Source organism: Cryptosporidium ryanae, assembly GCF_009792415.1.
Source record: "Cryptosporidium ryanae isolate 45019 chromosome Unknown contig_13, whole genome shotgun sequence".
NCBI lineage: Eukaryota > Apicomplexa > Conoidasida > Eucoccidiorida > Cryptosporidiidae > Cryptosporidium > Cryptosporidium ryanae.
Window position 1 is genome coordinate 472,898 of NW_027125556.1, and position 27,165 is coordinate 500,062.

The 27,165-nt window shown below is 39.4% G+C and overlaps 12 protein-coding genes across 12 annotated transcripts; 7 read left to right on the forward strand and 5 right to left on the reverse strand.

Moving 5' to 3' along the window:
* Window positions 1-454: 454 nt before the first annotated feature.
* Window positions 455-1,207, forward strand: FG386_000374 (uncharacterized protein; the record flags this gene model as incomplete). Its single annotated transcript, XM_067339724.1, has 1 exon — window positions 455-1,207. The coding sequence occupies one exon, from the start codon at window positions 455-457 to the stop codon at window positions 1,205-1,207; it is 753 nt and encodes a 250-aa protein (XP_067196420.1).
* Window positions 1,208-1,352: 145 nt separating this feature from the next.
* On the reverse strand, window positions 1,353-2,495 carry FG386_000375 (uncharacterized protein; the record flags this gene model as incomplete). Its single annotated transcript, XM_067339725.1, has 1 exon — window positions 1,353-2,495. The coding sequence occupies one exon, from the start codon at window positions 2,493-2,495 to the stop codon at window positions 1,353-1,355; it is 1,143 nt and encodes a 380-aa protein (XP_067196421.1).
* Window positions 2,496-2,987: 492 nt separating this feature from the next.
* FG386_000376 (uncharacterized protein) lies at window positions 2,988-4,253 on the forward strand (the record flags this gene model as incomplete). The annotated part of the gene is made up of 1 exon (XM_067339726.1): window positions 2,988-4,253. The coding sequence occupies one exon, from the start codon at window positions 2,988-2,990 to the stop codon at window positions 4,251-4,253; it is 1,266 nt and encodes a 421-aa protein (XP_067196422.1).
* A 39-nt stretch (window positions 4,254-4,292) lies between these two features.
* On the reverse strand, window positions 4,293-5,611 carry FG386_000377 (putative transmembrane protein; the record flags this gene model as incomplete). The annotated part of the gene is made up of 3 exons (XM_067339727.1): window positions 4,293-4,321; window positions 4,363-5,008; window positions 5,060-5,611. The coding sequence occupies 3 exons, from the start codon at window positions 5,609-5,611 to the stop codon at window positions 4,293-4,295; spliced, it is 1,227 nt and encodes a 408-aa protein (XP_067196423.1).
* A 565-nt stretch (window positions 5,612-6,176) lies between these two features.
* Window positions 6,177-6,965, forward strand: FG386_000378 (uncharacterized protein; the record flags this gene model as incomplete). The annotated part of the gene is made up of 5 exons (XM_067339728.1): window positions 6,177-6,219; window positions 6,318-6,492; window positions 6,567-6,667; window positions 6,719-6,771; window positions 6,849-6,965. The coding sequence occupies 5 exons, from the start codon at window positions 6,177-6,179 to the stop codon at window positions 6,963-6,965; spliced, it is 489 nt and encodes a 162-aa protein (XP_067196424.1).
* Window positions 6,966-7,302: 337 nt separating this feature from the next.
* FG386_000379 (uncharacterized protein) lies at window positions 7,303-8,583 on the forward strand (the record flags this gene model as incomplete). Its single annotated transcript, XM_067339729.1, has 1 exon — window positions 7,303-8,583. The coding sequence occupies one exon, from the start codon at window positions 7,303-7,305 to the stop codon at window positions 8,581-8,583; it is 1,281 nt and encodes a 426-aa protein (XP_067196425.1).
* A 75-nt stretch (window positions 8,584-8,658) lies between these two features.
* FG386_000380 (uncharacterized protein) lies at window positions 8,659-13,011 on the reverse strand (the record flags this gene model as incomplete). Its single annotated transcript, XM_067339730.1, has 1 exon — window positions 8,659-13,011. One exon carries the CDS (start codon window positions 13,009-13,011, stop codon window positions 8,659-8,661), a length of 4,353 nt encoding a protein of 1,450 aa, XP_067196426.1.
* A 512-nt stretch (window positions 13,012-13,523) lies between these two features.
* Window positions 13,524-18,377, forward strand: FG386_000381 (uncharacterized protein; the record flags this gene model as incomplete). Its single annotated transcript, XM_067339731.1, has 1 exon — window positions 13,524-18,377. One exon carries the CDS (start codon window positions 13,524-13,526, stop codon window positions 18,375-18,377), a length of 4,854 nt encoding a protein of 1,617 aa, XP_067196427.1.
* Window positions 18,378-19,431: 1,054 nt separating this feature from the next.
* Window positions 19,432-21,945, forward strand: FG386_000384 (uncharacterized protein; the record flags this gene model as incomplete). The annotated part of the gene is made up of 1 exon (XM_067339734.1): window positions 19,432-21,945. The coding sequence occupies one exon, from the start codon at window positions 19,432-19,434 to the stop codon at window positions 21,943-21,945; it is 2,514 nt and encodes an 837-aa protein (XP_067196430.1).
* A 759-nt stretch (window positions 21,946-22,704) lies between these two features.
* Window positions 22,705-23,448, reverse strand: FG386_000385 (bax inhibitor-1; the record flags this gene model as incomplete). Its single annotated transcript, XM_067339735.1, has 1 exon — window positions 22,705-23,448. The coding sequence occupies one exon, from the start codon at window positions 23,446-23,448 to the stop codon at window positions 22,705-22,707; it is 744 nt and encodes a 247-aa protein (XP_067196431.1).
* A 791-nt stretch (window positions 23,449-24,239) lies between these two features.
* Window positions 24,240-25,361, reverse strand: FG386_000386 (tyrosyl-tRNA synthetase class-I aaRS; the record flags this gene model as incomplete). The annotated part of the gene is made up of 1 exon (XM_067339736.1): window positions 24,240-25,361. One exon carries the CDS (start codon window positions 25,359-25,361, stop codon window positions 24,240-24,242), a length of 1,122 nt encoding a protein of 373 aa, XP_067196432.1.
* A 1,079-nt stretch (window positions 25,362-26,440) lies between these two features.
* FG386_000387 (uncharacterized protein) lies at window positions 26,441-27,087 on the forward strand (the record flags this gene model as incomplete). Its single annotated transcript, XM_067339737.1, has 1 exon — window positions 26,441-27,087. A coding segment is annotated over one exon (647 nt), but the record flags the coding sequence as incomplete, so codon positions are not given.
* Between the last annotated feature and the right edge of the window lie 78 nt (window positions 27,088-27,165).

The following is a 27,165-nucleotide window of genomic DNA, read 5'->3' on the forward strand; positions in this document are numbered from 1 at the left end:
ATTCTGATCGAGATCTGAACAAAAAGGGGACTCTGTCGTCTTTATCTCCCACATGTAGTCCGCACGCTTGATTTAAGCATTAAATTTAAACCATATTCTCTTTGGCGCCGAAATGAGGCACATGTAATATCAAGGTGAAGTAAAAACAGGTTCAATAATTGGTTGTGCGGATTAAAGCATATTGGCGAAAGCTTCTCAACTTGATTAGAACTTACCGTCCTTCTACTTTGTTCTCAGTTACATGCTGACTTGGTTGCGTTTGCAGTGCAAAAAAGAGAAGGGTATGCGATCGGTCGAGATTAGATGACGAGGATCTAAAAAGTTAAGAGAGAGTTTTTGCGTTTTTTTTGTAGTAGTGGATCAATTTAGGAACTAACAATATCGGCAGAAGCTGCTGCTGGAGATTTGGCAGCCAGATCTTTGCATTTTAACAAGTTATTCCCTCAAACCAGACATGGATTTTATAAAGGATATAATAAATTTGTACATGAAAAGGTTTCTGCAACTAGAGGACTTAAAGTGGGACTTAAAAGAGGGGATCCAGATAGAACACTTAAAAATAAACTCCAAGGGAATAAACGAGCAGTTCCAGCAAAGGAGCATACCGTTTAAGGTTGATAACGGTACTTTGGAGTCAATAAAAATATCATATTCCCCAAAGGACGGGTTTTTTCACGTACACATAAGGGAAATCCAAGCGCAAATAAGTCCACAAGTTCTTTCCACTGTAGGAAAGAAGATTCAACGAGGACTGGTCAATATTATTCTAGATGAGGATCCCGTTGAATTTATAGATTCATATTCATATATAAGAGACCTTCCAATTTCGTATTTGGAGCAAACTAAAAAACGAGTTGAATCAACAGCTGTTGACCCTAGTTTAATTCCAGAACCACCAAAGTACCCGGTTCCGGCCTATAAGTTAAACAACCAACCTTATGTTCGGAAATGTAGCCAACCCCCAGCGTTTTACCCTCCACCGATTTTAGATGGCAGAAAGATATACAATCGGGAAGACAACTTTACTGACGAGACCCGCTATCTTGATAGTACAAGAAATATTCAATTCCAGAGAACCGGAATAGCGAACCCAACACTTACGTCATACTCTGCGCTGTACAATTTGGCAAGACCCCACTCAACTCCAATATTTAAAACAAACAAGGGAGAAGGGAGAAGCGTAGACGGATTTTACAATTACTGTTAGATTGACTTGGATTTTTAAAAGGGAGAAAACGGTGATTCGTCTACAACTAGCTGACCTTTCTTACACAATAAATTAGTTAAAGACTTACTACTACATTTCGAGACCTTAATCCTCTTTCAAACCAAAAAAATCTTGCGTTTTCCATTCACTTGTACTTGTTACCGGAATCCCTGTTAATTCTTCTCATATTTACCCTATTTTTTACATTGTAACTATTACAAATATTCGTTTTCCTTAATAAACTAGACAATTCTTTGTCCTGTTGATTAATTTGATTTATTATTAACTCTGTGTTAGTCGCCATAACTTCAGGACTGTCCGCACTGTATTTACTCCCTTTTCGGTTCAACCCCTCTCTCCTCCCAAGACAAACTACAAAATCATCAAAATTAAGATCTTCCTCAAAATCATTACCGTCGGTCTTATCTTCACCTGAAAAATACCTATCTTCAGAAGACACATCCTCCAATACATCCAATGAGTCTTCCACTCTTAGTACAGATACAAAATTGTCAGTTTTTCTCTTTTCCTCCCTGTGCTTTCCTCCGCCTGCTTGAATTTCAGAGTGCTTGTACAATTCCTCAATCTGGTCTAACCAATCCTGTGCTCTTTCAGATTTAACTAACGAGTCCTTCTGGCTGTAATTTAGACCTTCTCCCCTAAAACCACACGATGCACTGTCGCACATGCCGGTGTTTCTCGTAAGGGACTTCTCTATATAACCTCCACTCCCAACAAAACCGTGTTTGTCATGTCTTACCCTGGATTCAATAGGAGTGAAGAATGCTCTCGTTCTAGATGAGTTGTTTGGCGTTATAAAACTCGACCTGTTTCTATTGGTACCTCTTTCATTTTCAGAACCGAGGTGCAATGAAGCAGGTACGCGTCCCGCTAATTCATAATCATCAGTCTTTATCATAAGGCTAACCTCCCTAGATATGCTCAATTTCACGTTCACAGCACCTTCCCCCTTGTTTCTCCTACTTCTAAGCATCTCTAACTCCCTTTTTATTTTTTCATTCTGCTCTAGAGTATCACTGTATAGCTTATACGTCTCCAAAAGCTTTTTCCTCAAATTGTTAACCTCATACCTGAGCTGTCTTCTGAGCTTCAACTCCATCTTATGCTCCAACTCCACCTGCTTCAGTCTCCTTTCCAAGAAGCCGACTGTTTGAGCCTCTCTCTCCTTCGTCTCGAGATGCCTTTTTTCCAAATCATTTAACTTAACCTCAAGTCTACTCTTTATAAAAAGTTCATTGTCACTCAAAACGTCAGAATCCACCCCCATTTAATAAAATCCCTCAAAGCACGTCAGAATAACTTTGCTTTATTTACATATACTTATTTCCTGTCCACTTTGGTGGTATCTACCTAACAACAGACGCCGATATTACATTACAACTGCTTTTTATAGAGAGCTCCAGGTGAACTGTGTACCAGTTATCAAGAATGTTTATAAGGTCTCAAAACTATATGAAATACACGACCCGGCCCCTTGTCTGTTATTCCTTTTTAGTTTTATATTTCCTGCACCCTGTTATCTTTGCCTCTCTAGAATCTTTTAAGTTTGTTACTAGAATCCCGCCAAAAGATTTCCCCATTTGCATGCTCCACTATGTATTAGGAAAATAAGGGACAGTGTAAAACCCCGATAGACCATGGACTGTGGAGACACATTTATTGAACAAGGAAGAAGAACAAGCTGCAGTTTAGAGAAATTTTGAGACCCATATTTGTCTTTTTCCAAAAGCCTACAACGATTCTGTTGTTTGTGCCTAAAATGATAACCAAAAAAGCACCAGCAAGGATTGAAACAATAGAAGGAATATGGAAGGATTCATATGAGACACTATCGGAAAATGAGGTGTCTCTCATCCACAGATCCCTCAAAGTAATGCTTTCCGAGGCTAATGAAATTAGAGAAGTAAAAAAGGCTTCATTGCTGCTATCGGAAAAGGACTTTTTGTTCTTGGTAAACCAGTTTGAAAATCCAATAACTGACTTCGTTAGTTGCTTTGACTTTGAACGAATTCAAAACCTGAGTTTCAGGAGAAACATCGCCAAGTATTCGTATCATATATTAACATGCATTTTAAATATCATTGAGAAATCGAAGATATGTGATGTTTCGCAGACCTCATTACATCTAGTGAAAGATAAGCTTTACAAGAGCTGTCAAATATGTTTGAATTACTACTTCCCTTCCAAAGCAATTAAAAGTTTAGAAAGCTGCACTTTCATTGATGAATCTGTTTCATCTCCAACGCTTTATAAAAAAAAAGACAAAACAAAAACAGGAGATTTTAACAATTACCAAAACTCCCACTTGTTAGAAACGCCTCCAAAAACCTCATCTAAGGTGGGACTTTATTGTAACCTCCCAAATCCGAGTCCTTTTCACACTGCAATTGGGTCCCCGTCAAATGCACAAATTGAATTTAAAAACGATTCTAACACAAGGTATAACTCGTATGAAAATCTGTCTGTTGAATTCGAAGGCAACAAAAAAGATAACACCAATAACTTTAACAACAATTTTTTATGTGATTCAGAGTTCTTTCCCAGAGAGTTTCAACATCCTCTTCCAATCGAGGAAACAAAAAGAAGGCTAAAGGAAAAACTTATGAAAAAGGAGGCAAACAACTTGAATAAAAAAATTCAATTTATTAAAGAAATAAACAACGTCCCTAATTCTACACTTAATGATAAGCTGCAACTTTGTAGTTCTTGGGGAAGCGAAAATAGCGGTGATAACTCTGATTTACAAGTTGAGGATCTTGTCTCTCCTTGTAACGGCATTCTTAAAATTAAGCAAAAAATCCAGAATGTTAATGACAACATGGAGTGTACAAGAATTGCTTCAGAATTAGCTGAAACTTTAACAGAACCTAACAGAACAAAGCGAATTAAGAAAGAAATTTATCAACAAAGCATTGAAAGATCAATAGAACTTGTCAAAAGTTTAGGTATATGTTATAATCTGAAGCCGAATATTCTTTCAAAAAAAATGTTCCACACTATAGAACAAATTACAGATTACTTTTGATAAATTTGTGTATTTATCTCTTTCATCTTTTCAATTAATTCACTTTCTTGCAAATTTATTGCATTTTCCTTTATTACTTTAACAATACGTATTATATAATCGGTTATACCTTGATATGTAAACCAATAGTTATTTTTAGATATAATGTCCAATTTTTTTCTTATCTCATTTTCCCCTATATCAGATAGTATCTGTGGTATATTTCCGATATCAGATGACTCTAATATTACTCCCAGTTCACTTAACATATTATCATAAGGAAACCAACCAAGGTCTTCCCATATGTAAATAGGAATTGTCCCAAGTTGAATTGTTTCATACAACCTAAATGAAGTTCTCCCGAAACCTCTTGGACACAAGTGGAATACTGAGCGTTCAATTACTTCTTTAAATCTTTCTCCTTCATAATGGAGAAAAGTAGTGTTTTCAATTTTTTTAATTATCTCCACCGGCAAAACCTCACTTTTGGTTCTTATGTTCTTGCTACCCAATTTTTCCACTGACAAATCAGTATCTGTGATGTTTTTGTATTCAAGCATCTCAAATAATTTCTTCCTCACCGGAAAACGCTTCTTAACTATCGTAGATGAAACCCAAATATCCTTTTTTAAATTAAAATTAGTTTTTTTAAGTTCGCCCTTTATTAACGGTATTGGTATTTGCTTGAACCCTGTTGTAGCTCCTCCAGCATTGAATATGATCACGTTATTTTTTGAATTGAAATTTAATTTTAGCTTCTTAAGTCCCTCTGCATCCTACTTTTTAGTTATATCGCCATTGATCAAACAATACAATATTTAACTTACCTGCAATACCGTAAAATAAACCAAGTCTGGGTTTAAAGTATCCAAAAATAATTGAGTTTCCTTTAACCACTTATTTTTTTGTTCTATACTTACTTTATTTCTTTGTATTGAAGTCCAAAAAATAGGTATATATACCGGTGGAATACTCTCTTCATTACAATATTTTAAATTGACACTACTGTATTGTATAATCCAATTACAAAATATCCCATCCTCTATCCAGGGACCTAAGTAACCAGAGTAATTGGTGCTTAACCTTGGTCTCAGGTTGCTCGTTTCCTCAAACACCCTTATTTGTTCGTTACTCAAACATATTCCGTTATCAAAAAAACTGCTGTTATTGCCATAAACTGAGCTAAATTCATCTAAAGCTATATTTCCATCAAAATCTAACACGCATTTGGAGTAATTTAGTTGTTTGTCAATATCCAACAACAATGCTCTATTATTTGATTTACTCAGAATAGTTTCTTTGTCCACATAAAATACCAATATTATAGCCATAAATCCAAAGAGTATAAATGCAAAAGGAACTACTCTACTAAACTTCATGACTAGCAAATGCTAAGTTCCAGGATAAAAAGAAATAATGTTTGATTTCAGATTTGCCTTTCCTTTATTTCATACTAATTCATCCCACTTCACCAACTTAATATACGCATACTATTTATATTTGTGAAAATCACCTAATGCTTTATTTCGTATATATCTTTGCTTGAGTCTTTTCATATATCTTGTCTTTAATTTGAAATTATATTTATCCTTAAAAAATAAACGCTATTTTTATTTCAGTTCATTTAAACCTACCCATATTCATATAAAAAATAAAATATAATAAAAATACTACAAAAAAATAACAATCCAATACTAAACAATTAATTACGTGTCATTTTTTGATACCTAATATTTTAATGTCTATACATGTAATCTGGCATGTATTTCGCATTTCATGTGGACAGCATATATATATTAAAAAAATTAGGATAAAATCAATACATTTTCAAGAGCAATTTTTAAAGTTACTTTGAAAATTGATTTTTTTAAATAATAATAAGAAATAAGAAATAATTTTGGTCAATTTAAGAGGAAAAAGAGTAAACAAGGATATTTTAATAAAATGAACGGAGTTGAAGTGATATCAGAAAAAATTAGTGAAACTGGTATGTTTGGTATCAATTGAAATTATATTTGCGTTTTTACCCACAACTCCCCGTTAATTTTGCTTTTGTTAAAATTCCGAAATGATTTACTTAAATAGGTTCTCCGGTAAATATTCAAAACCAAAGTATGATAATTGTAAAAAATAATCCGGTTCCGAAGTATATCAGGGTTTTGAGGGAAATTTTCTTGGGATTAACAGGAGTTCATGGAGTATATGTCTTTGTGAATTATCTATTTAAGAACTATCCCGGACTGATATTATCCTCATTGTTGTAAGTTCATATATTCAAAAGAAGAAATTGTACATGATATTTAATTATTAATGCCTTTTTTTTCCTTTATTTAGAGTTATTTCCGCAATTTACACACATTTTGACAGAAGAGTTGCAACATATTCATTAAATGCTGCAGTCGAGCTTTTATTGTCACTTACAATTGCATTTTCAGGTAAATTAATCTAATGAGCTTGTTTTTTATTCATCCTATACTTCTTCTTAGTTTATTTGCCAGTACAGGGTTTCGAAAAGTATTTTGACGACGAAAATCTCAGGGTAAGTTTAATCTGTTAAACAAAGATGGTTTATTTAAAAAGATAAATAAAAATATTCATAATATTTATTTTTTATAGAGAATAACAATGCCACAGTTATTTTATTGTGGTTTATTCATAATAATCTCAATAATTTTGGCAAGATTTGAACACAAAAATAGCAAAAAGGACAGAAAGAATTCAAAAGAAAACTAATAGTTTTTTAACAATGCACTTTTTACATTCTACATGCAAAAAGAAAAATTAAGCAGTGTTTGCATGCAATGCATGTATATTAGAATCCAAGCACAGTTTTTTCATACTTTTTTTTTGTTAAAAATAAAAAATCAAACTTTTGTTTATTTTGTTAATTTCCTATTTGCTTTTTTTCAACTTTAAACTCTTACTAAAGGAGGTCAGGAAATAATTTTACTATAGTCTTAAAATATATATTTCTTAAATGTATGTTTTAAATGTTTTTATAACTTCTAATATAAATTAAATAATAAAATATAGAGTTTAAACATATAAAAGTGGATTAACGCAATTAAAAATGAGGATACTTGGAATGTCATGTGGGATCGAAAAGATATTTCGTTTTAAATTCATTTTATTGCTAATAGGTACAATAATATTTATGGCAGCAATAGTGTACATGTTCAATGCGGTGGAATATGAAAAAGTAAGGACCAAGAATCAGGCAATAACAAACGAGAAAAAGGAAGTTGTGAAAGGAGTCTTTTTGGAAGGTGAGACAATAGATAAAGACGAGCTACAAGAACTATTGAATTCATTGAATAGAGTAACACTGAAGTTGTCAGAAAGCAAGGACATGTTTGATATGATATCAGCATCTATAAACAAAATTTCTAAGTATGTTGAAGCGAATGAGAAAAATGTAACAGCAGCAGAACTGATCAAAAAGGAAGATTCTAAGAATGGCTTTATCCCAAAAACTTTGTTATATCCATGCAAGTATAAATATGATGGTCCTGTTTATATATTGTTAACAACAACCCCTGATAGAATAAATAATTTGGAAGTTTATTTGAATTTGCTGCATGGACAAACATATGGTATAAAAGAAATAATACTCTCTGTCCCATATAAATTCGAGAGAACAGGAAAGGAGTACCCACCAATTCCAGAGTATTTACTAGATAAAAAAAAGTTTCCATTGTTAAGGATAATAAGGGGAAATGACTATGGTCCAGCAACCAAATTTTTACTTCCATTAGAAATAGGAAATTTACCAGAGGATTCTGGATTAGTTGTGTTAGATGACGATACAAAATATTCAAGACACTTGGTTTGTGACTACATTTATGTTCACAAGAAATTCCCAGATTCAGCATTGGGAAGAAGAGGACAGGCTTATCAGGATAAATGCGATCCGAGTTACAGAACTGACAGACTAAATAGATTGAGTCACGATAGAAAAGATCCAAACTTTATTATTTCAACAGTTGATTTGTTAAGTGGGGTTGGAACATACTTTATTCAAAAAAGATTCATAGATAATGATATATTAACTCTAAAAAAAAAATGTCCAAGAGAAACCGTAGAACATATGTTTTTCGCTGATGATATTTACATTTCAGGTTATTTGGCATACAAAAATATAACCAGAATAGTGTTTTCAGAGAGATTGGATTTGGACGAACTAAACAAACCATACATGCTTGGTTCTGGTCCAGGTGCATTATGGAGCATAAACAAAGAAACATATCACAACGAAAACAGCACAGTCAGTCTTGGTTTGTATTGGGGATGTAGAAATATGGATGTAATAACATCAAAATATGGGAATATACTTTGTAGATGGGACAACTGATTATTTGGATACAAAAAAATTATGTAATGATAGAATAATTCATATATATGTTTAACTATAGTCATAAAACGAAAATCATTTAGTATCAACTGTTTCTTCAATATGGCTAGAAGAAGAAATTGATTTTAAATCATCTATCTTATTGTTATTCCCAATGTTAATGTTTTCATCATTTAAATGGTTTTCATCATCGAATTCAAAGTCATCTTCTCCCAGATCATCCTCAAAATCATCGTCACTATATATATCCAAATTTTTGAGTGAATTCTTTTTCTGTTTGGATTTATTCTTTTTATTTTTGGAAGAGATAACATTTGAAGTATTGTGATTTGAAGAAGCTACATTGGTGGTATTTTTATTTTTTTGTATATAATTATTTTTTTTTTGTTGGTCCTTATCCGAAAAACTGGCAATCGTATCAAGAAACTGTTTAATTTCTGCATCAAATGATTCGTTAATAAAGTAATAAGATGAGACATTCTCATTGTTTGATTCATTGCCAAAGTCGCATAAAAGTTTGATCTCGTCAAGAATATGATTTATTTCGTCAGATGAAAGTAAATTGAGCACTGTTTTACCACCTCCTGGTGCGTTTTGAGTGGTTAAAAGATCAATGTAAGCCTTAATGGAATCTTTCGTCTTAATAGATTTTTCGATAATCTCGTTTCTGTTAATTACGTTTCTATATATTGGTAAATGGATTTCCCCAATAAGAGCAAATCTAAAACTCTCAATAATAGACTTTGAAATATCCAACGAATTTTCTTTTATTATTTCCTCAACCTTTCTCCATCCGATCTTACTGGTAAAAGAAGGAATAAGCTTTTTGGAGACAATTTTAGCCCTTTCAAAGTTTTTCTCAATGCAAGATAATACAATTGTGATAAGCAATATACTGAATATTCCAATAGTATTATTTGGATCATTAAACAAAAACGAATCTAAGAATTTATTTGAGAGAAACAATTTTTCTCTCTCGTTCTCTCGTTTAATGATGTACTTGATTCCGTCTAGATAATAATTATTTACCATAACCCCTTCAATGTCAATCAGATACTTAAATATTACAGGAATAAATAATTGGCTAATTAATTTATATTGGGAAAAAATGGTTAACAAGGAAAGAATACATCCAGGAGCGAACTTATTATATATGAATTCTTTTATCTTTTTTCGGTATGTTTCAAGTGTCTCAGAACTAGTTACAAATGTTTCATCTTTAATGTTATCAAGAGGTTCAAATATCCTACAACTTGGGTAAAGTAGATAATGTGGTTGTTTCTTATCACTACCGGAAGTAATGAGACAGTTAAAACCTTCAATCAAAGCCGATGAGACCGTAGATACCACTTCATTTTCGTTTTCATTATTTCTATTTGGATTTGTCCAATAAACATATTCTTTTATTATCAATGAAAGATCAGAATCAAGAATTTTCCATTCTATTAATTCAATTATTGGATGAAACTCTTCATTTTCTTGTACACTATTTTCAATTATTCCTTGGAGACCAAACATTACCATTACAGACGATATTGAAAGAATGTTGAGATAATCGAAGCAATAATTGTTGCTAGCGTCATTCAAAGAGTCATGTTTAAGGTTAAATCTTATTGTCTCAATAAGAGTGCAGCTAAATTTGTGTCTGATTGATTTGTAAATTTCAATGATTGATTCGTTAAATATCACTTGGTCATCATGCTTATTTAAAGTCGAGTCAATGCTTCTGAGCAGATCTTGAACAAGATGAGTGTATCCCGTAGTTAATATATCGAGAGTAGTGCAAAAAAGCTGACTTGTTTGGTAAACGAGGATTTGATCAGAACTCTTTTGAACTATCCTTCCAGATCTTTCCAATACTTCTATTAATATTTCAAATAAATATGGTATCCCAGTTCCTTGTTCTGGAGACAATATATTTATGTTTTTACTCTTATTTGGTGAATAATTGTTCCTATTATATTCTTTATCTAGGTAAATGTTTTCCAGGGTGAGATACTTAATTACACCATACATTCTTCTGAATTTGCAAATTGTATTTATGGTTGAATCTTTGGCAACTTTGTTTTTCATTGAAAATGAATTTTTGGACTCAACAGTTCTTGATTTCTTGCCTTTTGGTTCCTCAACAATATCAGAGTAAAGGACGTTATCTGTATCCGCAAGATAATCCCTTCCAATGACAAAAAAGTCACTCATAAGCTGTTTTTTAAGATCAGAAATTCCATCTTGTACTTGTTTAATATAAGTTTCGTCCATTTGAAGGAACAGCGACGAAACTGCATTGAAATCACCTGAATCAATTTCATTTAAATCAATATTTAAAATTGGCGAAAAACACATACAAATTCCATCTATTACTCTTGGATCTGAGTGACTGTTCAAAATTTGAAGTAATTTTTTAAGTGGAAATTGCTTAAGTACAGAAATACCCGAGGGAATAATTTCGTCAACTTTTGAATTATTTTTGGTTCTTATAAGTTTAAAGTAAAGACTGACAATGGTAGAAAAAGTTGAAAGAAGAATAGTCAAGTTATCCAAATTTTTCTCGTGGATAAGTATTAATGGCTCAATGTATTCCATTATGGATGAAATTGCGATTAGAGATCTGTATTTTCCAAATATAATTTCGTTTCTGGAATTTGAATTCGGTTCTTCAATATAAAACATTAGTAAGTCCTCAATATAAGTCACATTTGAGTGAAGAACAAGAAGCAATGTTTTTCTTATTTCTTCGTCGAGTGGCTCCAGTTGCTGTCCAGATAATTCCGTTGAAACTAACATTTCAACAAGAAATTTGGTATCCCTTACACAGGGAGCCTTGGTCCAAAAAGCATTTACGCACCTGTGAGTAAGTATAACATAATCCTTACCAAATTCGTGGATAAATTCCAAGAGTGTTTGGAGATCTGATCTCACTCTACTCGGTTCTATTGTCATTAAACCTTGAAAGTCCAGTGAATTTCTTAGTTTTTTACCCTCAATGTGGTTGTCAAGAAGATCAATTAGTTCTCGAGATTCAACTTTATCGTGGGTTATTCCTCCGTCAAATAGGGAAGAATCGATAAATTCCGCGAGGAGAGCTCCTATTTTTGAGCAGGAAGAAGGTGGGGACGATGTTATCCACAGTAAATCAACTATTTCATCAATGTACTCCTCCTCCAAAAAGTCGTTCTTAAGGGCTAAAATGAGAATATTAATAGATAACTCCCCGAACGCAAACAGATCCTTATGGCTTTCAGGTGCTTTTGAGGAAATTATTATCTCGTTTTTGAGACATTCCAACAGTATTCTATTCTTAAATAAATCATGGGATATTGTTTTAAACGTTTCCAGCTTTAAAATTGAACTAATACACTCAAGAATCAATATCTTGTTTAAATGATTTGTTTCTTCAGGGAGGAAGTCCGAAAGAACTCTATGTATTTCTGTATTGGAAACTGCCTCAAAAAGAGAAGGAAACACCAAAATACCTTTTGACAGTGTTTCGAAACAATTGTATCTCACATCTTCACTTATATCTTGGGATCTTGGGGTCCAAAAATCGTTCAGTATTTTGCTTATTAGTAAATCAATATTCTTGGTCATCTCAACTTGGGAAGATACTTCCTCCTCCAATGACTTATACGATTTCGAATCTGGAGATTCATTCTTCATTTGATTTTTGAATCTGGATATCTTTTCATCTATATCATTCCTGGATTTAGAGAGTCCCTTTAGTACTCCATTTAAAGCTACGCAGCCGGAATGTCTAAGTGGTCTTAGTGGGGTTTTAGACAGCACATATAACCAACCTAAAACGACAAGTTTAAGCATCTCTGGTTCAGAATTTCCCTCGAGAATTACTGCGAGCTTCTCTCCAAGTTCAGAAAAGAAGTCAGTGAATGTTTCGAGGAACGCCGTGTCACCTTGTTTCCTGGACCTTAATGGATAGTACTGTATAACATTGGTGTTGTTGTCTTGAAGATCAACTATAACTTGGTTCATATTGCTTTCAACACCAGGGAAACTTGTCCAGTCCCTAATTACGAGTGTGAATATACTTGGAATACCGGCTCCCTCAAATATAAGCTTGATAATTTCCTTCAGACTAAAAACGAATGAAGAATTGGTAACATTCTCCTGTATTATTCCTCTTTGGATCTGATTAAAAACAGAGGATGTAATTACATGTCTTTGCCTTGGATTTTCCAAAGCTGTTTTTATGGTCTTGTAGAGCTTGCACCTGCTTTGGAGTTGTATCTTGGAGTATTTTTTGCCAAAAGCTCCTCTATTCGAATCAGATATCGGCCAGCTATTTTCCCCTCTTTCATCAACATTGGGATTATCTGCATTGCCTCCAGAAACACTCGCTTCACTTCTCAGTACTTCTGGTATTTGAAAACCATCGGAGTCCTTTTTCGAGGAGATTTTTATTCTTTTGGACATTATTTGAAGCACCGAAAAATTATTCCTCTACTACCCCTTTTATTTTCAGCCTGTCGGAATTTCAAAAAAAACTGTGTGGGATGCAGGTAAATTTCCGTTCTTTGGCAAAAAGATCTGCTACCTGATTGTGGAGTTGAAAGGGGTAAAGAGCTCAATGTAAAGAAGAAAATGACTCTGATATTTTGAATAATTCAGAGTGCAGAATGAGGAGAACTTTAGATCAAAGCTGCATTTTTTTGAGAAAAGGGGGGCCTTCATGTGCTTTTTGTATTTTCACTTGTTTCCCTCCCAGAGGCAGGTACTGAGATGTTGTGCGCGAAAGGGGGGTGAGGTGCTGGAGAAGCTTTAGGGCAAAGAGGCAGAAGCATGTAAGTGAAAAGACGAACATAAGGAATGTTAATAAAGCAAGTCTGGTAGCCAATCATACCGGAAGCAAAAGGTAAAAACAAAGCCAGGCAGTAGATGGTCAGAGCAGAAAGTCAAAATAGCGCAGCTTTTTTGTATACCTAAACATGGAGGTAACCAGAGTTCAACTAGGTTTGAATGATAGCAACAGAGAAAAATGTGGGTCAATTTTTTCCACGACTTCTGGCCCTGAAACATACAATGATAAATTTTTGGAGAATTGGATCAAGAGTAGCAGCCGCGTTAAAAAGTTTGCCAAGAGCATTTCTATAGCTATTAATCGAGCCCTTGGTGGTGGCTTGTTACCTAACATCGAGGATCTATACAACCAAAATAATACTCCTGAAAACGGATATCTTCGGTATATTTTCGCGAGTTTATCTCCGATTCTGGAAAATGAGGTGTTCAGGAGCTCCTTTAACGGTCTTTCAGTGGATCTTAGAATGGGTCTGGTAGATTTGTTTTTAGATTTCGTTGTAGACGAAACAATTCTGCCAGAAATTTCCTTTCTCTGGAAGTCTTTTGGACTTCCAGATGGCGATATGCTGGACTTCATGCTCACAAGCAATGAAACAATCTCTACTGAGGGTTTTTCAAAGAAGGTTTTTGGAGGCCACTTTAGCATTCAAGGAGAGAAACAAAGTGAGGGATTCACATCTGTTGGATTTGATGTTGAAGAAAAGATTCTCGAGGAGGGAGAGTGCGAGGAAAACTGTGCAGACGAAAGTATCAAAGATAAAGGTATCCCCAATAATCGCTCTGATTTTGTTAACTACAAAGATGTTGGAAATGCATACGGATATTGCTTTAATGTTGGTATTTCTGGAGATAACGTATTATCATTCCATTACAATTTTCTTTTTGGACTTAACAGGTTTATATTGAGTTACATCTTGGGTGTTTATGGAGTTTCTTATATAATAGGGATAGATGGTGAGTATAAAAGAGACGTTTTTGTCAGATGGTGTATTACTCAAAGGAGCGTATGTACGTATGAATGCGACTATCAAGGCCAAAATGAGGATGAGTGCGGTGGAAACACAAATTGCGGACACGAAAAATTAACTTTGGATTATTTTTTGGATTCAATAAGCAGAAGTTGCTTTGACAAAGACGATAGCAGGAGACTCGGAATGGCTATTGACAAATATAAAGAAAGGGTTTACTCCCTGTTCTCGAACGATCTTCCAGCTGGATTCGAGAAGGCACTTGAGATGTATTTAAATGAGTTTTTGACTTTTATATCAGACAAAATGCTTGGTTTGATTCTAACAGGGAGTATAAGGGAATCTGATTTCACACAAAACGGTTGTATTTGTTTAAAGAGAGAATTATTTAAACTACTTGGAAGGAGCGACTTTGGCCAGGAGAAGGAGGAAAGACTCGAGAGTTACATTTCAAGACTTGAGTGTTTTCAGAACATGTACGAGAGCAAATTTTTGAGATTATTGGGTCTGGATGACGGTTCTTACGATTCACTGAATTTTGAGGTGTTAGTTCTTATCCTAAAGTTGGTAGTTGGAAGGAAAGGCCTATGTTCTTTAGAGGAGGAAGGAATTAACATTGACTCGGAGTTCGCCTCTTTATCCCCCAGAAGTTTTACACGAGGAGTTGGTGAATTAGAAAATGTGTTAAGGAGCATTTCAGAGAGACCTATTGCGTCTGAAGGGTCAAAGTTAACAAAGAAGACTTTCAATGGCAATGGCTGCAGCGACGATGGTGATGACGAGGGGAATAGATTGGACAGGATGGAGGACGGCGAGAGTGAAGGTATTTATTTCAGACACAACAAGGAGAACAGCAGCAATAATAAGGACGATGTGTTAAGCTTAAGCGTGAATGAGTTATTCAAAAGAAATTTATTGATTTTGGGAGAGGTTATTAAGTTGCTTTTTGGACTGAAAATTGACGCTTCAATTTACAACTGCATAAACAAAAGCGTTGAACTATCTCCTATTGATTTTGTAGGCAACTTAAACATTCTGACACAAGTAGTGGGTCTTGGTGAGACATGGAAGGTTTTAGCCGTTTCGGCGTTGAAATCTCACGCAGCAAAGGTGGTTTTATTGCTGGAAAAACAGGAATTTAGAGAAAGCAATTTGAGAATTTATTCAAGTTATATTCACAACTACATTGGACCCTTAGCGGAGGTGCTGTTGGAGGGAGGAATACACTTGTCTAGGGAGAAAATTGGCGGAGACGAGTGGAGCCAAAGAAATTATAGACTCAAAAGAGTCTACGAGGAGTTGTATATGGAATATGCATTGAATTTAAGAAAACGTTTGATTGATTTGATCTTAGAGTTCCCGGACAACAAAAAAGACAATGTGGATTTATTTGCGATGATAAATTCATTTCCGAGTAGTGATATATTAAAAGTACATTGGTACTCAGGGATATCAAGGGGAATTCAAAACTACGTTTTAAAGGAGTTATTGGAGCCTCATATAGACACTTACGATATTCTGGGTTTTTATGTCAAAGGAATTTTTTTCCTACTGAAATTAGATGTGCCCAAAGAATGGATAAACCGTGCTTTAAGCAAGCTCGTGGCCGCACTGAGACAAAGAAACGATACGACACAGTGCATTATAGGTTGGATGCCGTTTTTAATTGAAAACAGCTCAATGGAGGAAACAGAAGCGGATTTGGTTGTACCTATAACCTGTTCAGATGAAGGTGTTTATCCGCAATTTTCTATAATTGAGCCTAATTATAGAAATGAGGGAAGATACGTATTTACTAGACTTAAAGATGCAAGCGTTTCAAGGAGGTCGAGGCATAGCATGAAGGACTGGAGTTATATTTATGGTGATGGTGATCGTTACGGTGATGATGATCACAGTGAAACAAACGGTTTCAATGGTATGGACAGCGATATGTGGATAGGTGATATAAATGACATAAGAATAGAGAACTGCATAAATAAACCTCCAATAAAGTTGGTATTGGAGTGGATATCGAGGATATACGGAAACAACCTAACCCTTTTACATGACTTTATAAACAACTTCGCTCAAAGGGTATTGGGAAATAGTTTGGAGATAGGTTTTGATATCACAGAAAAGAAGATTAAGAATTCCAGTCTAATAGATGAGAAATGCTGGACATTAGATGAGAACGGTCTCAAGAGGGATGAATCTGTGTATGAACTGATAAAATTGACCGTTGGAACTCACAATGGAGAGAACATAAGGGGTGGTGTATTTGGGACCCCAGGTGAGGGGGGCGGTGGGTCCGTGGCAGCCAGCAACAAAAAAAAAGATGAAGAGCAGCTTTTTTCTCATTGTAGCGTGATTATCCAAGATATAGCCGGGTCTGTTCAGGACAATCGTGAGTATTCGAGTCGCGGTAAGTCTCATTCAATGTTGGACAACGTTTGTCAAGTCGTAACGGGGGTTACCCTTTCTAGAAGCTACTGGTCTGGTGCTTTAAATCTGGATATAAGAGAAGATTCATTTCCACTTGCTTCTGTTTTAGAAAACGAGATAGATCGGTTTCGTAAGTTTTTTGAGCTAGAACATCCAGGCAGAACGTTTAGCTGTTATCCTTGTTATGGAAACGTGGAGGTCGACCTAACGGCTTTGGACATGTCAGTTAAAAGTGGTATTAAGATGAATTTCTTGCAAGTTAGTATTTATGAATACCTGTCAGACGCGGCAGACAAAAGATCGAGTTTCCGGTCCTCAAAAGGGATTAATTTGAAGGAGCCAACAGAGACAGTTTCGCTTTCAATTTCAAATTCAGCTTCAAATTCACTGCTAAATTGGTTTTCCTTGAGTCCAAAGTCTTCGGAAAAGCAAGCTTTAAACGGGAATAGCGCTTCAGGTGAGAGGTCTAACGGAGGTGTTTTGAGTGATCATACGGTTTGTCTGGAAGAACTGGTTAAGCATTTTGGCTTGGACGAAGAGACCATTCGTTGGAATTTAGAAAGCATGATGTCCAGAGGTCTGATTGAGGTAAAAATAAAGGAGAACAAAGAGCAGTTTGGGATACCTGGAACATTTGACATGGCTGGGAAGCAAAGAAGGGAGGGTGACTGCAACGGCGGTTCTGAATTCGACCAGGGCGTTTCGCAAGTAAAAGGCAACGTTGGATTCGGGATAAATGACATGACAGTGATGTTAGACTTCAGCACACTTGTAAAGGGAGCCGGTAGTGAAAGTACAACAGGCAAGGAAGGCGCGGCTTGCATGCATAAAGATGCAGAGCAATTTTCGGACGCAAATCATGATGATGTAATGGCATATGATAGGTTGCTGAGTGACGTTGGGGACGCGAGTGGCCAGGAGGATGGTAGTTGCAAGGAGCAGGGGGATGTCTGCTGTTCCGAATTGGAAGAGGAAGATTTCAATTTGAATTTTCCAACAGGGATGCTAACGTCAACTTTAAACATTGGAAAAGCGAAGGAAGGTGAGGGAAACGTAGACGGAGTTTATCACAGGAACGGGGGAGAAATGTTTGGAGTCGTCGCAGGCGGGGTTGGAGCCGAAAGAGGAGTGGGAAGCGGAACGGAATCTGGAAAAGTGAATGCGATTTTGCCTCCATTTATCAATACATCAGAGACTTACTTAGAGAAATACTGTTATTTCAGCACGCCTGTCGTATTAGAAAGACCGAAGGAATCAGAAAAAACCGCGTTGAGCAAGGAAGGGTCTCAAAAAAAGTCAGACTCCGGGAAGTACGATATAGTCAGGGAGTGCGAGTTGCTCATCAGAGGTATGCTGCAACTAAATGGACCTATGGCTCCTGCTGTATTGTTCGGACGCGTTAGGACGGCGATGGTGACTCAGGGAGAGGAAAAGTCAACGGAACTGGCGGGGGAGGCCGGCACTCCGAATAAAGGAACAGATGACGAAAAAAAGACGTTAACCTGGAGCCATCATGTTAAGGCTATTAATAATATGGTAGATAGAGGCGAGGTGTGCAACAAGGGCGGGAGACTGTTTCTCGAGAACTGACTTTGGGGTTCCACAAGCATGCTAATCATTTTGTGCATGTATATTAGGAAATTACGTGTACGAATGTACCGGTATAGGCGGGATTAGACAGAACGTTTATGAGTAAAGAGTGGGTGTGAGTACCAAGTGTGGAGAGAATATAAATATAGTGTTGAATAAATAAATAGTGTTTAACTAATTAGTTTTTTTAGCATATTATAAGGAAATTATAGCACTTATTTATTTAATTTAAATTATTAATTTGTTTTTGAGTACATATGTGCAGTGCGTGTATTAATATTGGTGGTGATTTTACAAAGTGGGGTTTTGGCAAGCGGAAGGCCGAGTGGGGGCAGAGGGTGTTCAGTTTGTAGTGGGACATAGCAGTATACTTAATGCGCAAATAACAAGTTATTTAGTAAATCCACTTAGCGTGTTACTATATCTTAAAACAAATAGGGCGTAATATTAGAGGTTAATATGTACAAGTGGGCGGAAATCGAATATAAATGACAAAGTATAATATTAAATAGTAGCAATACACATATGTACGTATATGTATGTAAGCAGATACCGGTATGTAAATAGTAGTAAAAACAATAAATAAGGCTAGCCTCATTTACATGTATGTTTGTATGTACGAACCTGAATATAAATAATAAAATTATAAAAAAGGACAGGACAAATAATTATAAATGATCCGATAGGTGGGATCACGTACGTGCACTGTGAATCTTAGTAAGAAGACAGAGTGTGAGAGGGACAAATAGAGTAGAGAAGAAGGAGTACTTTCGGGAGCAGGTTTATACGATATAAGAGTCGCCATCTGCGACTTGGCATGCTCCTGGAGCAGGCAATGCGAGAGCGAGAGCCTGCGTTTGGTGAATTACGCATACGAGCGACGACTTTGTTCAAATTTTGAAGAATCTGGATACCGGGAAGAGTTGAACAGATAGTGGATATATGGTGGTAATAGGTAGTATACACTAATAAGTTATAGGTGGCGTGATACGCAAACATTAAGAGAGGAAGGACAGTTTAGTAGCATAATAGGGCAGCGAAGAGGAGTGTAAATATGTTGGACGTTTCAGTTTTCCCCTCTATTTCGTCGGATTTGGCAGTTGGGATCGGATCTAACCGTAACGACGTCAGCATTGGGCAGGAAATTACAGACGCGACGGGGGGAGCAGCAGGAAAGGACGAAGGTGGTATTGAAGACGACTCGTTTCTGATTAGTATAGGCGAGCTGAGGTACATGATGTTTGTGTGCATAAGATGGAGACTTGAGAATAGCAAGGAACTCGCGACGGCAGTGCAATGTTTGAATGTTACGTCCGCCCAAGAGATTTGCAGTGGTATTGTAGGCAGTCCCTGTTTGTCGTCAGATTCTCGCATTTTTAGCGGAGTGACAGGGACTCCACTTGGGAATAGTGAAGTTTCAACTCCAACAAAAGCGTATTTGATCTCAAGCCTGTTCTTGTACAGATCTTGCGTGAACGACGCGCAGCGAGAGGGACTGGAATTGGGCGTGATAAGGAGTATACTGGCCTTGATAGATCCTAGAGTGGAATCTCGCACAGTTAAGCAGGTTGGCACAATCTGTAGCGCAGAAAAGGAGCTAGAGGAAATGTACCGCGCAGAGAGTAGACTGTGCACTCAGTTTGTTTTAAAGGGACTTCCTATCCACTGTCTGAGGACGCTGTTTGGACTTGAGAGTGGAGAGGTTTCTTTTGGGGATGTGGTCAGTTGGATGGAGCATTCGAGTGGTCTTAATCTGGCAAACGTCGCGAGTACCCCCTCAGTCTTGGGGACACTATTGAAGTACTTCAACGTTTCTTGGCCGAATCATGTGATTGAGTCTCTTTTGTTTCAGAATTCCGGCTCCCAGCATTGTTTCGGTGTGGACGAAGAGCAGCAAAATTTGGAGACTCTGACTCTTTCATTGGGGTCTTTAACTCACGTCCTTGGTCTTTGTAAGCCGTGCGTTTTCGTGAACAAATCAAACAAAAAGTGCAGGAATGGGGTGATGTGCTGTTTTTGTCATTTCCAGCACAAGGAAAGAAAGAGGGGAAAGCGTTATAAAGGAGGAAGTGGTTCTGCAGCGGTTGCACTTCAGAATACCGGTGCTGCTTCTCTTTGTGGCGGCTCCTGTGGTGCTGTTTCGGGGGTTTTGCCGGCGGAGAGAGATTCATTCTCAACCGGCACTGATAGGACGGGAAGAGGAGGCTTGGTGAGGTCAGAGGCAAAGATACCAGCGTTGGGGGTTGGATTCGCCCCTTTTTCTGCTTCCGCTTCAGTTCTCTGTCCGTCCGCTTTCGGGCCGGTGGCAACTCCAGGATTTGAGGCTAATTTGAATGTCGGGACAGGATTGGTTCGAGGTGGTTACTCTCCGCGGCAGGAGCCGCTTCAGCCTTTTCGAATGGGAGTTGGTTTTCCTGATGTCTCCTTTGGGGGCGGCGATGTGATCGAGAAGCAAGACCGTCAGCAGCAGCAACAGGGCTACTGCCAGCAGGAGGCGATTAAGTACATCATACCCCCGCCGCCCCCGTTCCCTTCGAAGGCGGTGGCCGAATTTTCGTTCCAGGATAAGAAGGATGCGCGTTACGAGGCGTTGAACAGAGTTGCAAATCCTGCCGCAGCCTTGGCTCCGGCGGATTACCGCCAGGCTGAAGGTTATGAGAGTGGCAGAATAGGCAAGATCACAAAGGACCGGGGAAAAGGTGAAGGTGACGCGCAACAGAGTTTGCAGAAGGAGGATGGTATTCTCTTTGAGACGTATAGCAAAATGGTCTCAAACAACGGCGGAGGGATCGGAGGCGGAATTCCGACAACAGCGAACGGTTGTTGGATGCTTTCCTCAATTGATGGGGGCAGGATAGCAGTTGGAGGTGATCTGGGAACCGCAGTGGCGGCGGTTGCCGCAGGTGGTCCCTTGCACCTTTCGTCTGGGGAGGAGAACGGGTCTTCTTTGTACTGGCCCAATTGTCTCGAGCCAGGCGACAATCCTTCAAAGTCAGATTCGATGATGGTGGGTCTCTCGATTCTTTCGCCTCGGTGGGTGGGCAAAGGAGTGGCGGCTGGAGCTGAGAGCGGCTCGGGGATGAAGTTAGGATTGGGATTTGATTCTGCGTCTTTAACTCAAAGCGGTTACGACGAGCAGCGCCGTCAATACGATTCCTCTGCGCTTTGTGGTTTTTCCTTTGGTTTGGCACAGAAAGCAGCGGATTCTATGAACGGTGCGAAGGAGGAAGATGTGAAGAGTTGCGTCCACATGACTGAGCATGAGGCAAAAAAGAGTTTTATCCAGAGCTCCTCGACCGGTCGCGGCGCACTGAATGGGACGTTCTCCCGAGGCCAGAGAGGAGCGGACGGCGATTCTTTCCTTGATTCGTGGGGAATGATTGTGGACGGCGTGAGCTACACCGATCTCGGCTTTCGGATGAGCGGAGGCGATCCGGGAGTGGACAAGAGAGAGAACGGGGCAGACGGAGCGGAGGATAGCACGCTTTCAAGGACAGAGGAGGGCGGTCTTGACGTTGATAACGACTGCGGATGTTTTCTGAGCTCTTTTGAGTTTCTCAAGGACTAGTGACGTTTTGCGTTGCAGAGGAGTTCTTCTGCCGGTTAACGCCGGTGCTGGTGCGGGAGGCTAGCTCCTCTATACCCGGTCAGTGGGTCACACATGAATGGTTGTAACGGATCACCAGATGAGGCCGATGGGTGAAGACAGGGAGGAGGGGAGGGGGGAGGCTTATAGTTTATTGCTTTAATGAATTCAGGATTACATAGACTTTAGTTATTTACCGAGTTCCAGATGGCATCTCGTGAGCCGATGGTTCTCGGTCAAGCGGAGGTAGCTGCGAGAGCTTTGTGGAATTTTGTGTTCATTTATTAATTAGTAAATTCGTAGGATTGGAGCCATTGGTAGCGTTTGCAAGTTATCAGAAGCGGTGCGATAGGAACAAAAAGAGTATTTGCAGTTTCTCAGTTCTTATTGCTTTTCGTCCGACATTCATCCACTCCCGGACTCGCAAAGGCGATGTAGTGAATCCTGGGAGAGCCAAGTGAAAGGGAAAGACGAGCAGCTCGTCGTGTTCTTAGGTTTGGTGTAGATGTAGATGTAGTAAGTCTGTTTCTGTGAAAGCACTTGTCGGACCGAGTGGCCGGAGGAGCCTGGGTGATAGCGCCATTGTTGCATGCCTGATGTGGGGACGCAGGCGGGCGGATGGGTGCAGGGGAGCGGGGAGCAGGTCTGTAGGACGAAAGAAAGGCAGTGCAGTGAAATAAAAGGTCTTATTGGGTGACTAAAGTACCTGGAGTCGTTCGCGTTCAGACGTGGTTGGCTCCTTCAGTATCGCTTCTTCCTTTTTTCCTCCTCGTCCTGGTGCCTGTTTATGAGGATGACGACGATTCTGGAGAATATATTGGCGGCGTCGAGGTAAAGCTGCAGGGAGTGGAGGAGGAAATCTCTCTCGCCGAAGGAAACGGCCTCGAGGGTCTTTTGTGTGTCGTAGTAGACGTAAAAAGAGTAGATTAGAACCGAGGCGTACGACAAGAAGGCATCAACCAGTTTGGACCTCGTAAATACGTTAAAGAAGGAGACAAGGGCCAGGTAGGCCGTTGTGGTCAATATGAGGGACGTGAAGTAGAAGGGTATTCTCTTTTTCGTAAATAGGACGCTAAAGGAGAGCGAGACGAATATAATGCACGTGGTAGCCAAGGCTGTTGGAATTATAACGGGGTTGAGATAACTGCCATAAAGCACTAAAGGTCCAAGACTGTTTCCCAGCAAGAAGCAAATAAGCAGGTATGCCGCCATGCGTGTTGGTGATACAGAGCCACTGCCGTCGGAGCTGTTTGTTATATAGTACATCAATGCCATTCCAACAATTACGCCCAAAAAGGAACTCGATAGTCTAAACAACCCATTCATGAAGGAGGCGACTCCAAGTACTGTCACCATGGAGCCCACCACGATTGTCGAGTACATCTTGAGCAAATGGGACTGTTGAGTGGAGGTTATGTCCTTGAAGTTCGTAAAGTTTCCACTAAAATTGGATTTTCTCGTAGAACCGGTTTTAAAGAAGTTCATTTTTAAATAAAATAACTTGGGAGCCAGACGCACCTTTAACTCTTTGGGTTCGCTTCAAGCAAACAAAGGCTGCTCTCGTTTTGTTCCTGCTGCCTGTCGGGACTGGGTGCAGATGAAGTCTCGAGGCAGTCTCTTGAAACCAGTGCTGGAACGCGCTGATTGTGATAGTCAGTTACTGAAAAGCTGCTACACTGCTTAAGTTTATTTTATCTTTCCCCTTGAAATTTGAGTGGTAAACGGGTGTCCGCCGGATCGACGCATACAGGGGTCGGGCCGGGTCGCCAAAACCGCAGAGGAGGGAAAATAAAGACGAAGTGGGAAGCGCGCTCCTGGGGACATTCTACACAGTTAAAGTGAAAAGTTCGCTCCCTGATCAAGCCGCGTCTGGGAGCAACGAAACCGACGTGAAAGACAACTAAACGAGCCAACGAGGCCGTCGCCTCGGAGGCCTTCATTTTGCTATTAACGGCCACGGCCTCAGACAGGCGCGCGCGGGAAACGCGGATGCGAGCCGCATGCACCTGCTTCTGCGCCCGGGGAGTGCCCACACAGGGCTTCCTTGCTAAGAGGGGACGTAGAGTCGCCGCGTGGACGCTTGGGAGGGTGTTGTGGGATGGACACTCTGGTGGGGAACGTGCCTGTTGGCCGGGCAAGACAGGCAGGGAGGGCGAGGCCAGCTGGGTAACTCAAGGGACAGGTGGAGTTGGAGCGGATGGTTGGGGCGCCCTGGACTTTGAGCGGGTGGATTGAGAAGAAAGAGACTCGTCTGTTAAACAGGCCCGGACGCAGGTTTACTTGGTGACCTTGAACGACTGAACAAGTTGCAGCAGCTCTTTGGCCCTTGGGTCAGTGTTGAAGTGGTCGCGAATGGGCTGCAGCATGAGATTAAGTGAGTCGGAGAGGCCTTTTTTCAAGTCGCCAGGGTGGAGATCTCCGTTAAGATAGGACAGGTGAAAGTCCTCAATTGAGTGGTAGGTGATGTCCCCGCCGTGTTCCGGCTTCCTCGTGACTTGGAAGTAACCGAGTTTGGGGAAGATAAGCGAGTCAATGTACTCGATGCAGGGGTTTCCCTCGACAACCCCGGGAGGACAAAACGCCTTCTTGATCTTCTTGACAACCACCTCGGGCGGATCCTCAACAAAGATCGCCGAAGATGTGTCTGACTTAGACATTTTTTCCTGGCCCTCGAGCAGTCCGGGAAGCATTTTGTGGGACAAAATTACCGGCTTATTCCTGATGCCGGCAACATCGCAGTACTCCCTGGCGAGCATATTGACTTTCCTCTGGTCCATTCCAAGCTGGCAAATATCTGCCTTGAGGTGGAATATATCGGCACACTGCATACATGGATAAATGACTGAAGAGCACGGCTGTTCGTCGCTCTCCTGTCTCCCCATAATTTGGCAGCATCTCTTTATCCTCGTTATGTTGAATTTCCTTGATATGTCAAACACTCTTTGCCAGTACTCCCTAGAGTCCGCTCCGCTTATAAAGTCAGACGCCCAAACGAACCTTACGTTTGTCATGTCCATTCCCGCAGCTTTCCAAATATGAATGAAGTACTCTCCGACTATCTTTATTTTGTCCAAGTCCCCTCCCATCTTGTTGTTTAACAGGGCGAACCAGTCGGCTATGTAAAATACGAACACGCATCCACACTCTGTTAGCTTGTTTACATTAATAGTTTTCAGTATGCATTGAGCTATGTGCATTCTGCCAGACGGCTCGAATCCATCGTAGCATATTGGGTGCTCCTTTTTCCTAAGTAGCTCCAATAGCTCCGCCTCCTGAATGCACTCCTCTCCTATCGACAAGCACAATTCGTGTCTTTCCTCCAAAGACAGTCTTGACTTTTTCAGCGGCTCCCGACTTCCATCCAAAATGTACCTCGGAACCAAGTTGCTGCTCTCCATTTACTCGTTTGCTATTCGTTTCGCCAAAAAGGTTATGTATTTCTTTTGCTCTGTCTTATTTGTTCCTGCTGAGCAAACGTACATTTGCCTTACTATTTTCCACCTTTATTAAATCCAGGCTGCGTTTTACGGTGCCGGGTATTTTATTGTCATATTCAAAGAGCCGCCACATGTCTCTTTTGGTTAGGCTGTGGTGGTCGAGTCTTACTCCTGCAGGGAGACTCTGTTGTTATGTGAACAAGATTGAGTCTCTGAGAGAGGCAAACGGCGTTCGTGTTTTCATGGCAGGCTCTAAAGTCCGCGCCAGCCGGCGAGCTATGCGACGTTTAAGTGGCGAGATTGCGCACTAGAGAAGCAAAACGTAACCAAAGGGCGATAAGTTGCACATGCTAATCCCGAATGTCAGTCGTTTGAGTTCATTTGAATTCCTCAGACGCGTTTATTTGCGTGGTAAACGAAGCTTCTTTGGGAGACGCAAGAGGCGAAGCGCATGTCTAACAACGGAGTACCGAAAATACACTGTTTTTGCCCCAGCTTCCGGTGTGTGACTTTCTCTTTCCGATCAAAGAGCAGGCTCTCGACTAGTAAACACATCATTTGTATTTCTCTTTACCAGCACTTGTGCCGGTTTAGAGACGTGTTCGGGCGGGCACTCCCTTTTTCCCGTTATGTAAATAGTGACTCAGGGAAGAAAGCAAGGCCCGTAACTTTTTGAATAAGAGGTGTATTTGTTGCCTTAACAGTCTGGCTAGCAGAAGGAAAAGTACTGTTGACAAAAACGGCAGCGTTTTCGGAAATAATGATATGAAGACACCCCGTACATGGAGTTAGTTGACGCACCATATTGGAGTGTCTAAGAACTAAGCTAAGAGAGAGACTTGTGTATCTAAATTGAATCATTTCTGTGGGACAGTATAGAGGACCGTTCAGTGCCCTGCGTGTGTACCGAACAGAGAAGGTAACTGAATAGCTGGCGGAAGACGCAACAACCGAACGGAACAAGGGCTTTCTTTAACAACGCCTTGCATTGTATCTCAAATATAGAAGGCGACACAGAGACAACAGGAGAATACACAAGAATGTCGGCAATAGCAAAGCTGCTGCTATTGGCGTTTGCGATCAATCTGTCCTTAATAAATTCAGAAGAAAAGAGGGAGAACTATTGTTTGGGGTTTTATGACAAAAAAGGTGAAGAAAAACACTTACCTTACGATAATAGGTACGAGTTTTTGGCATGCAAAGAACATGAAAGAAGAACGTGTTGCAAGAAAAGCCACTCAGAGGCGATGTCAAAGTTGTTCGCCGCACTCGCGACGAAAACGTCGCTTTCAAGCGACTGTTCTTACTACTACCAAAAGCTCATCTGTTCCTACTGCGACAGCGAAGTTGGAAATGGCAATAAAATATCTCAGAGATTGCCAGTTATATGCTCGGATTACTGTGACTACTGGTACTCCTCGTGCAAATCTGATTATTTTGATAATTCACACAATTCATATATCTTTAATAATGACGAAATACCGTTTGTTAGGTTCAACTTCGCTCCATGTTCAGACCACTCCGTTACGTGTTCGCCGTTGCACCTAATCACGGCAGACCCCACCGAATTTTGCCGACTCAATGGTTTTGTGGTTAACTCAAATATCGGTCCTCATTTGGACGAGTATAACCATGAGTGCTTTAACGGGGTGACATCGGCTTCCTTTTTTGGACCTGGAGCAAAAAGGTCCTCGGGACATAAAAGAACCGTTTACAAAACGAAAAAACAGCATGCACCCAACTCGTTTGCTGATAGCATAATGAA